At 35.2% G+C, this 13,781-nt stretch overlaps 2 protein-coding genes across 2 annotated transcripts; both read left to right on the top strand.

Moving 5' to 3' along the window:
- Nucleotides 1–695: 695 nt before the first annotated feature.
- Nucleotides 696–6,178, top strand: LOC134201031 (uncharacterized). Its single transcript, XM_062675092.1, has 5 exons — nucleotides 696–1,198; nucleotides 4,002–4,112; nucleotides 4,192–5,367; nucleotides 5,793–5,903; nucleotides 6,164–6,178. The coding sequence occupies exons 2-5, from the start codon at nucleotides 4,002–4,004 to the stop codon at nucleotides 6,176–6,178; spliced, it is 1,413 nt and encodes a 470-aa protein (XP_062531076.1). The 5' UTR covers nucleotides 696–1,198.
- A 27-nt stretch (nucleotides 6,179–6,205) lies between these two features.
- On the top strand, nucleotides 6,206–12,580 carry LOC101739195 (zinc finger protein 239). The gene is made up of 6 exons (XM_004931961.5): nucleotides 6,206–6,463; nucleotides 6,889–6,999; nucleotides 8,754–8,974; nucleotides 9,918–10,003; nucleotides 10,891–11,058; nucleotides 11,622–12,580. The coding sequence occupies exons 1-6, from the start codon at nucleotides 6,209–6,211 to the stop codon at nucleotides 11,831–11,833; spliced, it is 1,053 nt and encodes a 350-aa protein (XP_004932018.2). The 5' UTR covers nucleotides 6,206–6,208; the 3' UTR covers nucleotides 11,834–12,580.
- Nucleotides 12,581–13,781: the final 1,201 nt, after the last annotated feature.

Genomic DNA, 13,781 nt, shown 5'->3' with positions numbered 1-13,781 from the left:
CGCATTTACGTTGTAGATGTCTATGGGCTCCAGTAACCACTTAACACCAGGTGGGCTGTGAGCTGGTCCACCCTATCTATGCAACAAAAAAAAAGTACTCAGAGCAGCAAACAAATAAGGTTATTTATAATCTGTACACAAACTGTTTTACAAACTGTTTGTCTGTTTTGGTGCATTGGCGGTAAAATGAGACAAATTAATGAATTCAGTTCAGTACGAACATAAATTATTGAGCCAAGGACAAGGATCTATATTAATTTTCTTCGGTTTTCGCGAGTCATAGACATAATTAAAAAGTCTTCAAAACGTTTTAAATAATACAACGATACTAAAAAGCCCGAGATAAAACCCTAAAACTATTTAGGAATTAGATCCATATCAAGATGTAATAATATGGATTTATTTACTTGATCTCTGTTAAAAATAACCATAATTACAGGCACTATTTTTGTTTTATGACCTTAATATCGCTTGACTTCATTGACAAATTTCCGATCAAAGTTGACTATTGTATATAATACGTATGTTGGTGTGTGTTAAGTTTTTGGTGTTGTTTAAGAAGTCTGTGATGAAAATTTTGTAATTAAAATGCAAATTGTTTGAATGTAAATCCGGATTCATTGGCTCTAGACAATGGTTTGGCTTAATCCCTGGCACTAGTGGCCCAGAAGAGAGGGGGACCTACTCCAATCGAAAACTTTTTGAAGACTAAGTATAAAAAAAGCTTGAAAGTAAAGAAGGTACATTTTAGATACTTTTAAGTAAATGAACATTTAAGGTTCTTTAACTATTGATAATGAGTTTTTTTTCGTAGAACGAAAATTAGCTTTCCATATCTAGGCTTAACTTAATGGCCCTATATTTGTAGAATAAATATAAATAAGCACCTATCGGAGTTTTAGTTAACGTTTTATAAGTATTTTGACATTGAAACCAGATTACTTTTATAATTTCTTTGTGTAAGAATTGAAGTAGATTGTGGACAACTCGTCAAACGTAAACGTAAGATTCAAAACGTCCAAGTTATCAGTAAACTGGAGATAGACAGTGTGCCTTCTCAGCGCATATGTTTTAGTCGTCAGTTTGGTGGTAGCGCGCGGAGCTTCTTGGCCCGTTTGAAGAGAATCATCGAAATCACGTGTATCGACATAAATTGTTTAAAAAAAGATCTTTCGGGCTTTTTTTCTGACCAGCAGCCGTAAGTATATTAAATATTTTTTTTAAATGTTGATATGATTATAATTAACAGTTGAAACTAATATTTTTAAATGTAAATTTTTTAATAAATAATTAGATTAATGTTGTTTCGAATTATTGTTTTAATTATATTTAGGTAGGTAATTAGAACTTTAAGTGCATTAAATTTTCATTCTATTTACTATATAAATACATTAAATATCGTAATCCCTTTTATTATTAATTACATTTTAAATTGTATTCCTACAAAAAAATTTTTTTTTTGTGTTATTTGAGTAATGTACCTTTAATGTAACTTATGTACCTTTTGATAGGTACATAAGTGATTTCGGTAAGCCTAGTTTGTCTATAATCAATTAAGTTAGCAGTGTATTACAATTTGATTCTCATAGAAAAAAGAAAGGAGAATAAACAGTTTCATGGGTAATAGCGGCCGTTAAACTTACACGCCTCCACAATTCGATTGAAATCGGCAAATCGGCAATTAGCGCTGCAATCCCGCGATTCCGATAGCATGTTTGTTCTAGACACTAGATTATGCTGTAAATAATCGGTAATGAACTAGAAAATAATTTATTAAACTGTTACTTTCTAACTGCAGTGTCCTGGCACTGTGAAGATTTTGTTTTGATTCAACAAATATTTTTTCTTGAGTTATCCATTAGTAATAAACATTGAGAAATACTGTGACCTAACTAGACTTACAGTACGTCTCAAGATCATGAACTATGTATTTTTGTGTGTCAAAGTGAAGCTACTTTCATTGGTTTTAATATTTTTTTCAATTACTTAGATAGTTTAGATGTACAGATTTTGTTGAAATGATTAAAATATTTAATTGCTATTAAAATAGAAGAGTAAGAGTTACCTTTAGTTAAAAAAGTAGGTAGCGTGACTACCTTACAACGTTAAAACTAACTATGCGTCCGTGGCGTCAAATAAGACGCCAAATCTATTTATGTATCCGCAATGATAGGTTTCAAAATCAGAACGCGTGATAATATATTTATGTATGTATACTGCTTGGAGGCTTTTAGCCTTTATAATATATAAGGAGGTCCACATTAGAAGGTTAAATTGCATGAGTAGTAGGTTTATTATGGTTACTTAGTAATATAATCATTAAATACTTAATTAAGCTCTATCTAATTATTGTGGAATCAAATAAATATATTTTATTATTTACTAGATGACCCGGCAGACTTCGTAGTGCTTCAATCGATAAATAAAAGACCTAAACTTTTGTATAAAATAAACTTAAAACAAACAAAAGGAATCCGTCCGACGGGGGACACATCAAAGGAAAAACAAAATTGTAATTTTTATTTAATTCCAAGCATTTTCATATATTTATCTACCTTTTAAACCTTCTCTGGACTTCACAAATAATTTAAGACCAAAATTAACCAAATCGGTCCAACCGTTTTCGAGTTTTAGTGAGACTAACGAACAGCAATTCATATTTATATATATAGATATAAATAAATGTAAAAAATAAATATGGATACTACAAGTCGTTGAGTAAAAACGAAAATCGCAAAATTTAGAAGTTTGCTTGTAGCTGCTACCATACGCAGTAGTTACGCAAGCTTAAAAGAGGATTATGATCGCGCACGGGCGGTTTAAAATTTGCAGGCTAACACAACCCAATCTTTATACAATACAATCAAGACTTCGGTCTCATGACTCAAGGTAGACAACGGTGGCGTCGAATCTATGGGCTCCGGTAACCATTTAATGCCATATACAAAAAAAGCTTCTATTTTTTCACTTGTTTGATCAAAACTATTTGCTCTGCACTTTCACGTTCGGTGCTACTTTAAAAACGTTGACCTGGTCGTGTATGTTTGGTTAATTTAACGTTTTGTGCGAGACATCACCGCAGGTACCTATGCTGTTTGGCGACATAACTGTTCAAACCGATACAAATTGTACGCTATGATTTGATTTTAATTCAAATTCGTTCGGAAAATTGTTAAAAATATATTTCTTTTCTTAACAATACACTGGATTGAGTGGTTGTCTTTTTCTTACTAATATTCGTGGAATTAAAATAGAATATTATGAGATTTAATATATGGTGTACTCAACAGGGATCTCATTACGTTTTATTTATTTATTAAAACGCTTTAGTCACTAGCGCTTTTGTACGGGTCTGCCGCTAACAATTTAAAGTATGCCATGATGATAGCGTGTTTAAAAGCGTTTGAGTAAAATTTCGTGGTTATTTACTCAATTACTCTCGGTTCTTATACAAATTACTTTGAAATTGTTTGATGTACTCAGACATTCTATTTCTAGTTGGTAACGGTGCCAGTGTTTATTTTGTTTTTTTGAATATTATATTATTATTTGTTTAGCCAGGAAACTTTTCTTGTTGTAGTAAATAATAAGGACTCTCCAAAAAATTCAATCATTTTTGCTATTCGCTTTTATTTATCAATATCAATACATTCGATAAAAACTTATTGTTGGTCTGATGCACTTACGTTAGCGCCACAAACCTGCTTATTTCGTAGTGGTATAGTCGTGTTACAATTTCATTGTGGATTCCGTCTCATGTGTCATAGATATTGGCATTTACTTAACTACAATAACTATCACTGCCAGGTGGATCGGGAGCTCGTTCGATCATCTAAGCAAAGGGAAAAAACCGTCTCATGAACATTAATTTTATTACCCTCAATTAGCCGTTAAAGCGACAGTTTCATTATTTTTGTAATTAAATGACCCACAACTATGTACATCGTATGTTCATTCGTCAGTAGCTGTACTACCTAGTTTTATAATTGAACTGTCAGCAGATGTGTGAATGGCTGTCGTACGCCGATTGGTGCGATGTGAAATTGCTCTGTGGCGATCGTACATTCGAGGCTCATCGTGTTGTTCTTGCCAGCGCCAGTACCTTCCTTAGGGTACGTGACTAATTTAACACATACGTTCGTGTAACTTCGGTTTCTTTATTTTTGATCTGAAATACATTTTGGTTTTCAGGAAATTCTCTTATCCTGCCACACGAATGAGACACCGACGCACATGATGCTACCGGATTTCGACAAGGAAGCCATGTCGGCGGTTCTACATTATATTTATAATGGGGAGGTCGTTTTACAAAAACAGAAAATGGACATGTTCTTGGATATAGTGAAAGCTATGCGAATATATATTGATTACGAACTTTTGAATCCAGAGTTAGGCTGTGTACAAAACTCTAATTCTAATTCATTTTTCAAGACAAATGCATGTCAACAAAGCTGTATATTCAGTCCGAAATCTGCAGAATGTTTTAGCGGATCTTTCGTTACTATTAAGAAAAAATCGAATATTAAAGGTATACAATATTTTCTGCAAAACTTTGATTCTCACGGAAGGCAAATTACATTTCAAGACAATAGGGGTGTACAGTGTGACAATGCTTCAAAAGATTTCAAATCACCATTTGTAGACCGACAAAGGAACTCTTTCCTACGTGATTTATTTATCGAGACATATCCTCGAAACGGTAATGTTAACGGTCAGACGAGAAGCGTGCTAGCAATATCAAATGAATGCTATCGTTCTCCGGGATCTGTGCTCTTGACGAATGCAAATGCCGAACATCTCGGCGCCGGCGACATAGATGTACAAAAATATAAAAGCACCGTCGAGATCCCCTTTCATTCGCCGACATGTCGCCCTGAACACTTGAGACAGTTTACGCAAAACCAGAATTTAATGCAAAATTATTTTCGGACCAAAGACACAAAAGAGATAATTAATCTAAGATCGTGTTATAAATATTCGAATACTGTAACGAATACAGAAACATTACCCAAAAATATGGTACCCATGTTACAGACTAACCTACAGACAACCTATTTAAATGATCACGCTCCAAACACAAATATTCAAAATATGTCGAGCTATACCCAATCAATGGCAGATATAAACGAATGTGGTATGTCTCTACAAAAGCGAACTATATTAAGAGAAAGTTCATTGCTTATTAGTCTGGCTACTGATTTTGAAAACGAATACTGCGAATCTAAAACGAATGCTAGAACTATATCGAAAGCAGCAATATCAAATCATGTTCTAGAGAACCCTTGGCGACCACGGCTACCCGTAGATGCGAAGCCTTTTCGCAGGAAATTCAAAGAATCAAGTGAAAAATTACCCTTACTGAACAAGGTATATTAATTACATTAAATTATTACCATTTATTCTGTAGTTGCTTTAATGTATTGTTTGTTTTTGCTATTGAAAACATAAAATTCCATAAATTGCTTAAATATTTTTTTTCATTCGCGTTTCATTTTTAATACCTTAATTAAATTTACTTTTTATTGAAGTATGGAGGGTAGCGGTATATTGAAGATACAGAATTGCTATATCACTATGACAATGTCATGACTATTATAAATAAAATACAATAGAGAGATTAAGCGACAGTATAAGGAAGATAAAAAAATATGTGTCATAATTATAATTAAATCTATTAGACGCATCAAATCTATAGACACATCAAAGTATCTCATACAATCCTTTTTAGTTTCAATTGTTTTATTTTAAACAAGACTGTTTGATTCAATATACTATTGCTGCTTGATTTTCAGGTGTCTGAAGCTGTTAGCGATAATAACAATAACTGTGCAACTACCCCTGCTGCACTAAGCAACCAACTTCCAGTCTTAAAAGACGAGTTCAAATGCAACATTTGTAGCCAGGTTTGTAAAAATAGAACATCAGAGAAGCGTATAGCCCGTCTGGGTAAGAAGCATCTTACTGGTGGTACGACGACTTGTGAGTCCAACTCCGGTAACCAGTTCGCGGCCTACTTGGTGTTAAGTGGTAACCCGCAAAATTATAATTTGCGTACCTAATTACTGGTGGTAGGACCTCTTGTGAGTCCGCGCGGGTGGGTACCACCACCCTGCCTATTTCTGCCGTGAAGCAGTAATGCGTTTCGGTTTAAAGGATGGGGTAGCGGTTGTGCTGTTAAAACTAAGACCTTACAACTCATACCCAATCAATGGCAGATATAAACGAATGTGGTATGTCTCTACAAAAGCGAACTATATTAAGAGAAAGTTCATTGCTTATTAGTCTGGCTACTGATTTTGAAAACGAATACTGCGAATCTAAAACGAATGCTAGAACTATATCGAAAGCAGCAATATCAAATCATGTTCTAGAGAACCCTTGGCGACCACGGCTACCCGTAGATGCGAAGCCTTTTCGCAGGAAATTCAAAGAATCAAGTGAAAAATTACCCTTACTGAACAAGGTATATTAATTACATTAAATTATTACCATTTATTCTGTAGTTGCTTTAATGTATTGTTTGTTTTTGCTATTGAAAACATAAAATTCCATAAATTGCTTAAATATTTTTTTTCATTCGCGTTTCATTTTTAATACCTTAATTAAATTTACTTTTTATTGAAGTATGGAGGGTAGCGGTATATTGAAGATACAGAATTGCTATATCACTATGACAATGTCATGACTATTATAAATAAAATACAATAGAGAGATTAAGCGACAGTATAAGGAAGATAAAAAAATATGTGTCATAATTATAATTAAATCTATTAGACGCATCAAATCTATAGACACATCAAAGTATCTCATACAATCCTTTTTAGTTTCAATTGTTTTATTTTAAACAAGACTGTTTGATTCAATATACTATTGCTGCTTGATTTTCAGGTGTCTGAAGCTGTTAGCGATAATAACAATAACTGTGCAACTACCCCTGCTGCACTAAGCAACCAACTTCCAGTCTTAAAAGACGAGTTCAAATGCAACATTTGTAGCCAGGTTTGTAAAAATAGAACATCAGAGAAGCGTATAGCCCGTCTGGGTAAGAAGCATCTTACTGGTGGTACGACGACTTGTGAGTCCAACTCCGGTAACCAGTTCGCGGCCTACTTGGTGTTAAGTGGTAACCCGCAAAATTATAATTTGCGTACCTAATTACTGGTGGTAGGACCTCTTGTGAGTCCGCGCGGGTGGGTACCACCACCCTGCCTATTTCTGCCGTGAAGCAGTAATGCGTTTCGGTTTGAAGGGTGGGACAGCCGTCGTTACTATACTTGAAACTTTAGAACTTATATCTCAAGGTGGGTGGCGCATTTACGTTGTGGATGTCTATGGGCTCCAGTAACCACTTAACATCAGGTGAGCTGTGAGCTCGTCCACCCATCCAAGCAAAAAAAAAAAAAACCGGAGTCCATATACATCTACAACGTAAATGCCGCCACCCACTTCGAGACATGAGTTGTAAGGTCTTAGTTTTAACAGCACAACCGCTACCCCATCCTTTAAACCGAAACGCACTGCTTCACTGCAGAAATAGGCAGGGTGGTGGTACCTACCTGTGCGGACTCACAAGACGTCCTACCACCAGTAATTAGGTACGCAAATTATAATTTTGCGGATTTAATTTTTATTACACGATGTTATTCCTTCACCGTCGAAGTCAATCGTGAACATTTGTCATGTACGTATTTCATTAGAAAAATTGGTACCGCAATGGTACGCAACAACGAATGCACCGGACGTCTTATCCTTTAGGCCACGACGACTGGCACATATTATCGTCGTAGCCTAAAGGATAAGACGTCCGGTGCATTCGTATTTAACGATACATCGGTGTTCGAATCCCGCAGGCGGGTACCAATTTTTCTAATGAAATAAGTACTTGACAAATGTTCACGATTGACTTCCACGGTGAAGGAATAACATCGTGTAATAAAAATCTTTTTTTTAAATTTTTTTTATTGCTTAGATGGGTGGACTAGCTCACAGCCTAGCTGGTGTTAAGTGGTTACTGGAGCCCATAGACATCCACAACGTAAATGCGCCACCCACCTTGAGATATAAGTTCTAAGGTCTCACGTATAGTTACAACGGCTGCCCCACCCTTCAAACCGAAACGCATTACTGCTTCACGGCAACAGGCGGGGCGGTGGCACCCACCCGTGCGGACTCACAAGAGGTCCTACCACCAGTAATTACGCAAATTATAATTTCTGCCGTGAAGCAGTAATGCGTTTCGGTTTGAAGGGTGGGGCAGCCGTTGTAACTGTACTGAGACCTTAGAACTTATATCTCAAGGTGTGTGACGCATTTACGTTGTAGATGTCTATGGGCTCCAGTAACCACTTAACACCAGGTGGGCTGTGAGCTCGTCCACACATCTAAGCAATAAAAATAAAAAAAACGCCTAGTATATTATAAGGAGCAATGTTGAAATTTTTCATTTGATGATGTGTTGATAATAGCAGCATTCATTAAATATAGCAATAATTCCGGCTTAATTTCTACGAATACTTATAATTCAAAAGTACCTAATAAAAAATATAGTAACAGTCAAGAGTGCTCTTGTGAAGAACAATAACAAATTAAATCACGCGTCACACGAATTAAATTTTTGTGGATTCAAATTTGTATTTTTTTCAAGAAATCCAATATTTTTCATCAAATTCCAAAGACTTGTAGTTTCCGTCAATTATTTAAACTTCTGCTTTAGCTTACGCATCAATTTTGCATTATTTTTTTAAAATTTCCAGGTGTTTCTGTCTGACGATGCGTTGACCACACATATGAGTCGACATTCAAAAACTGCACGTTATTCCTGTAACGAATGCGGCAAAACATTCTCACAGCTGCGCAACTTCAAGTACCATATGTCGATTCACAGAGGCACTAGAGAGTTTGCAGCGACATGCACTGTTTGTGGAAAGTATTTCAACGACAGAGGATACCTAAGCAGTCATATGAAAATACATAGGTATGTCCTAATACTAGAATTTTATATATATATTTTTTAATGGTGTAAATTATCTGTGCACTTTATCGAGGCACGTTAATTGGTTTGCGTACACCTATACATATTACAGTCATATGCCGCTGCACAACTTCAGTAATCTGATCAAAATCTCAATTCTATTAAGTAAGATATAGTGTAGTATAATATATAGTGACGTGAATTAATTTGGTTTGGCGAACGAGGCTACAGTTTTGATTACTGTATCCCATAGACATATTTTTTACTGGTGGTAGGACCTCTTGTGAGTCCGCGCGAGTAGGTACCACCACCCCGCTTATATCTGCCGTGAAGCAATTATGCGTTTCGGTTTGAAGGGGGGGGCAGCCGTTGTAACTATACTTGAGACCTTAGAACTTATCTCAAGGTGGGTGGCGCATTTACTTCGTAGATGTCTATGGGCTCCAGTAACCACTTAACACCAGGTGGGCTGTGAGATCGTCCACCCATCTAAGCAATAAAAAAAAAAAAAAGACTGTAACACTTATATTGACGTATAATATATGTATACAGTGTGTAGTACAAGTATTCCAAGTACCCGTCAACGCCCTTTTCGCCGAATTCATCGACTGCTACGAAGGGTTTGACATGCATCTTCACCTACACACACAAACCGGTAGTAGATTCAGCAGAGCATTGCTCCTGCTAAAATAGATGTTAGCAAATTCTTTTAGGCTGAGCGCCGCGAAATAGCCCACCAACCAAGGTTATGCCAAAATAGCCCCTCGAAGCTACTGGCCAATATGCAGGCAAAAAAACGCCATGAGCTTATTTGGTCATTGAATGTCAGAAAAAGATGTTCCACTGTAAAATAACTTGAGATAATCGATAGTATAGAGTAGTATGTATTTATTATTAGTAGTATGTATGTAGATAATATATAGAGTATTATGTATTTGCTTTACAGAAATCGTAAGGAATACAAATGTTCGCAATGTCCGAAATCTTTCAATCAGCGTGTCGCTTATAACATGCACGTAAGAATACATACAGGTAAATATTAATTAGTATCTGTGCATTAACTCGCCTTTTGTACCTGTGTTCAAAGCAGTTAACCATTCTATGACATTTGACTTAAGATGAAAATATAAAAAGAGAATAAGCAAATCAATAATGTAGTATAGAACGTATAAATTAAAATGGAATTACTCTTGAAACACTACTATAAATGAACAATAGTCTTAACATTTAAAACCATTTATTCCAAGCAACCGCATTTATGGAAATAAAGTATCTAGTAATCGAGAAAAGAGTTTTTAAAAATAACTCTAATAAATAATAGTTTTTATGGGATGTTAACAAATAATTTTGTATATAATAATATACGCATTACATCCTACGCCTAGTAGTTAATTAAAATAGCCACAAAAGTTTACATATAAAAATATGCTGAACGTAATTTAAATTAAGCCCACCGTTACATACAGGTTCTTATAAGTACAATAAAACGATTAATTCAATTAACCAATAATTACATAATTATAACACACTTAAAAAATCGAACAAAGTACATAACCCAATCTGTAATCAAAATTGAGAGGTTGAGGGCACTGGACTGTATTTTGAGTTGGGTTGCTGGCTAGCTTCAATGAAATTTGATTAAGGAAGAAAGCCTTTTATTTCTCTTGGTACAATACAACTCAAACGCTAAGTACGACCAGACTACGACTAGTGTTGCTACATGTTAATGTGTTGCCACAATATAAGAAGTTGTATATAAATGTTATGTTTATGATTACCCTAAACAGCCAGAATTAAGTAATAGACTATTATGTTTCATTTATTTTTTATCTGTGCACCTTAAAATTTTGCACCAAAGATATGGTTCTGTTTGTGTGAAACTGTAGTTACTTTTTGTATATTGAGGTTCGTTGTACTAGGTGTGAAGCCTCATGTGTGCGATCAGTGCGGCAAAGCGTTTTCCCGTAAGATGCTCCTGAAGCAACATCAGCGCACACATTCGGGCGAACGACCTTACGCCTGTCCGCACTGCGACAAGCGGTTCGCTGACAGATCCAACATGACCCTCCACCTAAGACTCCATACTGGTATGACTCTAATTATCTATACTAATATTATAAAGAGGAAAGATTTGTTTGTTTGTATTGAATAGGCTCTGAAACCAGAGAACCGGTTTGAACACAATTATTATTTACAAAAAGTGTCGCGACAGCATATGTCTAATTATCATAGTTATGCCACAATAAGGTTGTTTTATTTAAAAAAAAAAACAACGTCAAATATCGTTGAAATTTTTATTAAACATTCGATTCGAAAAATATACAATACTAGCGGCCCGCTCCGGCTCCCGGAGCGGGCCGCTAGTATTGTATATTTTTAGTTAAATAATCTATGAACTATTACAATATACCTCAATTTAATATTTAAGTTATTCACGTTTACAAGTACGAACTATTAAGGCGGCGGCCATATTTTATTTATCGAAATTCAAATCTGGTCGGACCAGCTCATTGGTTCTCACTGATCTAACAGTGAAGTGCGACCGTTACAAAATAGAAATTTTAAATTTTTGTTACAAGCTGAACGTGTGACGAAATTCACAACGATAGGATTGTAATCTAATTTATTGAGTTTTATGTTTGTATTTCAGGTGTGAAGCCATTTTCGTGTACGCTATGTCCAAAATCGTTTACGAAGAAACATCATCTTAAATCTCATTTAAACTTTCACACTGGTTCTAAGCCCTATTCTTGCCCGCGTTGTAAGCTCGCATTCACACAATCTTCGAACATGCGAACCCATTACAAGAAATGTACGGTCGCTGATCCTAATGACAATTCTGAGTTGCCACCTCAAAATTAGGAAAATTATTTCAGTTATTTCACGGAATTATTTATTTGTATCACTTAATAAAGTCTTAAACGAAGTGCAAATATTGTCACGTTTATTTAACTTTATTTATATTTGAATTATTATAATTGTTTAAATTAATTTATGACTTTCAGTTTTATTAAATCGATTCTTGTAATATCAATTGCCGTAAGATAAATGATCAAATCTAGCATTTCGATCCCTGTCTAGGTCCGAATGAATCCATGAATCCTTAAGGTTTTTCCCTTCATTTATTCTTAATAAAATTAATATTCATTTCTTAAAATCTACACTGGTGGTAGGGTATTTTATGAGCCAGCACAGGTAGGTGCCACCACCCTGCCTATTTCTCCGTAAAGCAGTAATGCGCTTTGGTTTGAAGGGTGGGGTAGCTATTATACAATGAAACTGAGTCTTATAACTCGTGTCTCATCATTATCATCGCGGTATCTACGATCTTGATGTCTATGGGCTCCGAGAACCACTTAACACCAGGTAAGCTCGTGGACGTAAAAAGTACATTTTAAAATGGCGTTACAATTATCCCTCATAACCAAAAAAACTCCATGTTATTAAATTAATTTAAAAAAATGTTTTTTATGTTAATTCTCTGGAATATGTCAGTATATCCTGAGCTAGCTACCTTTCATCTTATTTATTGTTTTGAAGTGTTTAATTTATATCATAGTTATTTTATAAGAGCCTATTTATAATTATATTCAATGCGTCAAGTATGTATTGGATTTTTTTATTTAATTATTTTAACCGAATTACTACATATCAGTTCATCCATACTACTTGGAGCCACTGCGGTCATCCACAGTGCGTTCCCAGAGATCTTTTTTGTCACATACCATCCGACTTTGGAATGAGCTCCCCTCCATGGTGTTTCCCGAGTGCTATGACATGTCGTTCTTCAAACGAGGCTTGTGGAGAGTATTAAGCGGCTCTGCCCCTGGCATTGTTGAAGTCCATGGGCGACGGTAGCCACTCACCATCAGGTGGGCCGTATGCTCGTCTACCTAGTCGTTTAGTGACATAGACTCACATATTCCGAGAGCCATCTAGGTGCGGACACTAACGTGGAACCTAGAAGTCCCCCCCCCCCCCTCAGAAAAAACGCTATTTTTATATTTTTTTTGCTTTTTGAGAATACCTTTGAAGATTGTGGCTTTATTGAAATATTTTTCATATGATTTCGCACACGTTTATGTAGAAAAATATATGTCTTGGGAATAGTACTTTTTATCTCTATACCCTTGACAAGATGACATAGAATGGAAATGATACGCAACCATAATTTTTTAGTCAAACTATTGTAGCCAACGAATAATAGTTATGACTATCCTTAAAAGGGATCACATGATTTTGTGTAAAATTAGTCTGTAAACTGAAAAACTTTAGTAAATAAGACTCGTGGTGAAATCGTCGTGAAGTGAAGGATAAGAAGCCTGATGTACTCATATTGAGTAAATTTGAGTAACGCGACTTGCAGCGGCCCGCGATATTCACAACTCAAGTTCATGTCTGACCTCCGCAATAACTTCGTGTAAAAAAAATGCCGCAAAAATTATAATTTGTGCAATTGGTTTAAACCACTAACAGATTTATAAAAGAAAACAATATATCGACGCTTGAAAGGCAAACGTGACTAAGCGACAATGCGTGCAGTAGACTAATTTAAAGTTGAAATACCTGAAAAAAAATATATTTTAACGAATCTAGCTGTAGTAGAATCTAGCTAGTAGCTGTAGGATTGAAATTATTTTATTAGATCTAGAAATATATTTTTTTTGCGCATCGAATATGGTTATTGCCTATCATTTATATTTAAATCAGTTATTGTCGCTTAGTCACGTTTGCCTTTCAAGCGTCGATATATATCTCTTAGCAATAAAAAAAAACGATGGGCTTAGTAATAAAGTAACTAAGTCGAAGT

The sequence above is a fragment of the Bombyx mori genome, chromosome 22 (genome assembly GCF_030269925.1).
Source record: "Bombyx mori chromosome 22, ASM3026992v2".
NCBI classification, from domain to species: Eukaryota; Metazoa; Arthropoda; class Insecta; order Lepidoptera; family Bombycidae; genus Bombyx; species Bombyx mori.
Note: the sequence above shows the minus strand (reverse complement) of the source record. Positions and strands in the feature narration are given on the sequence as shown.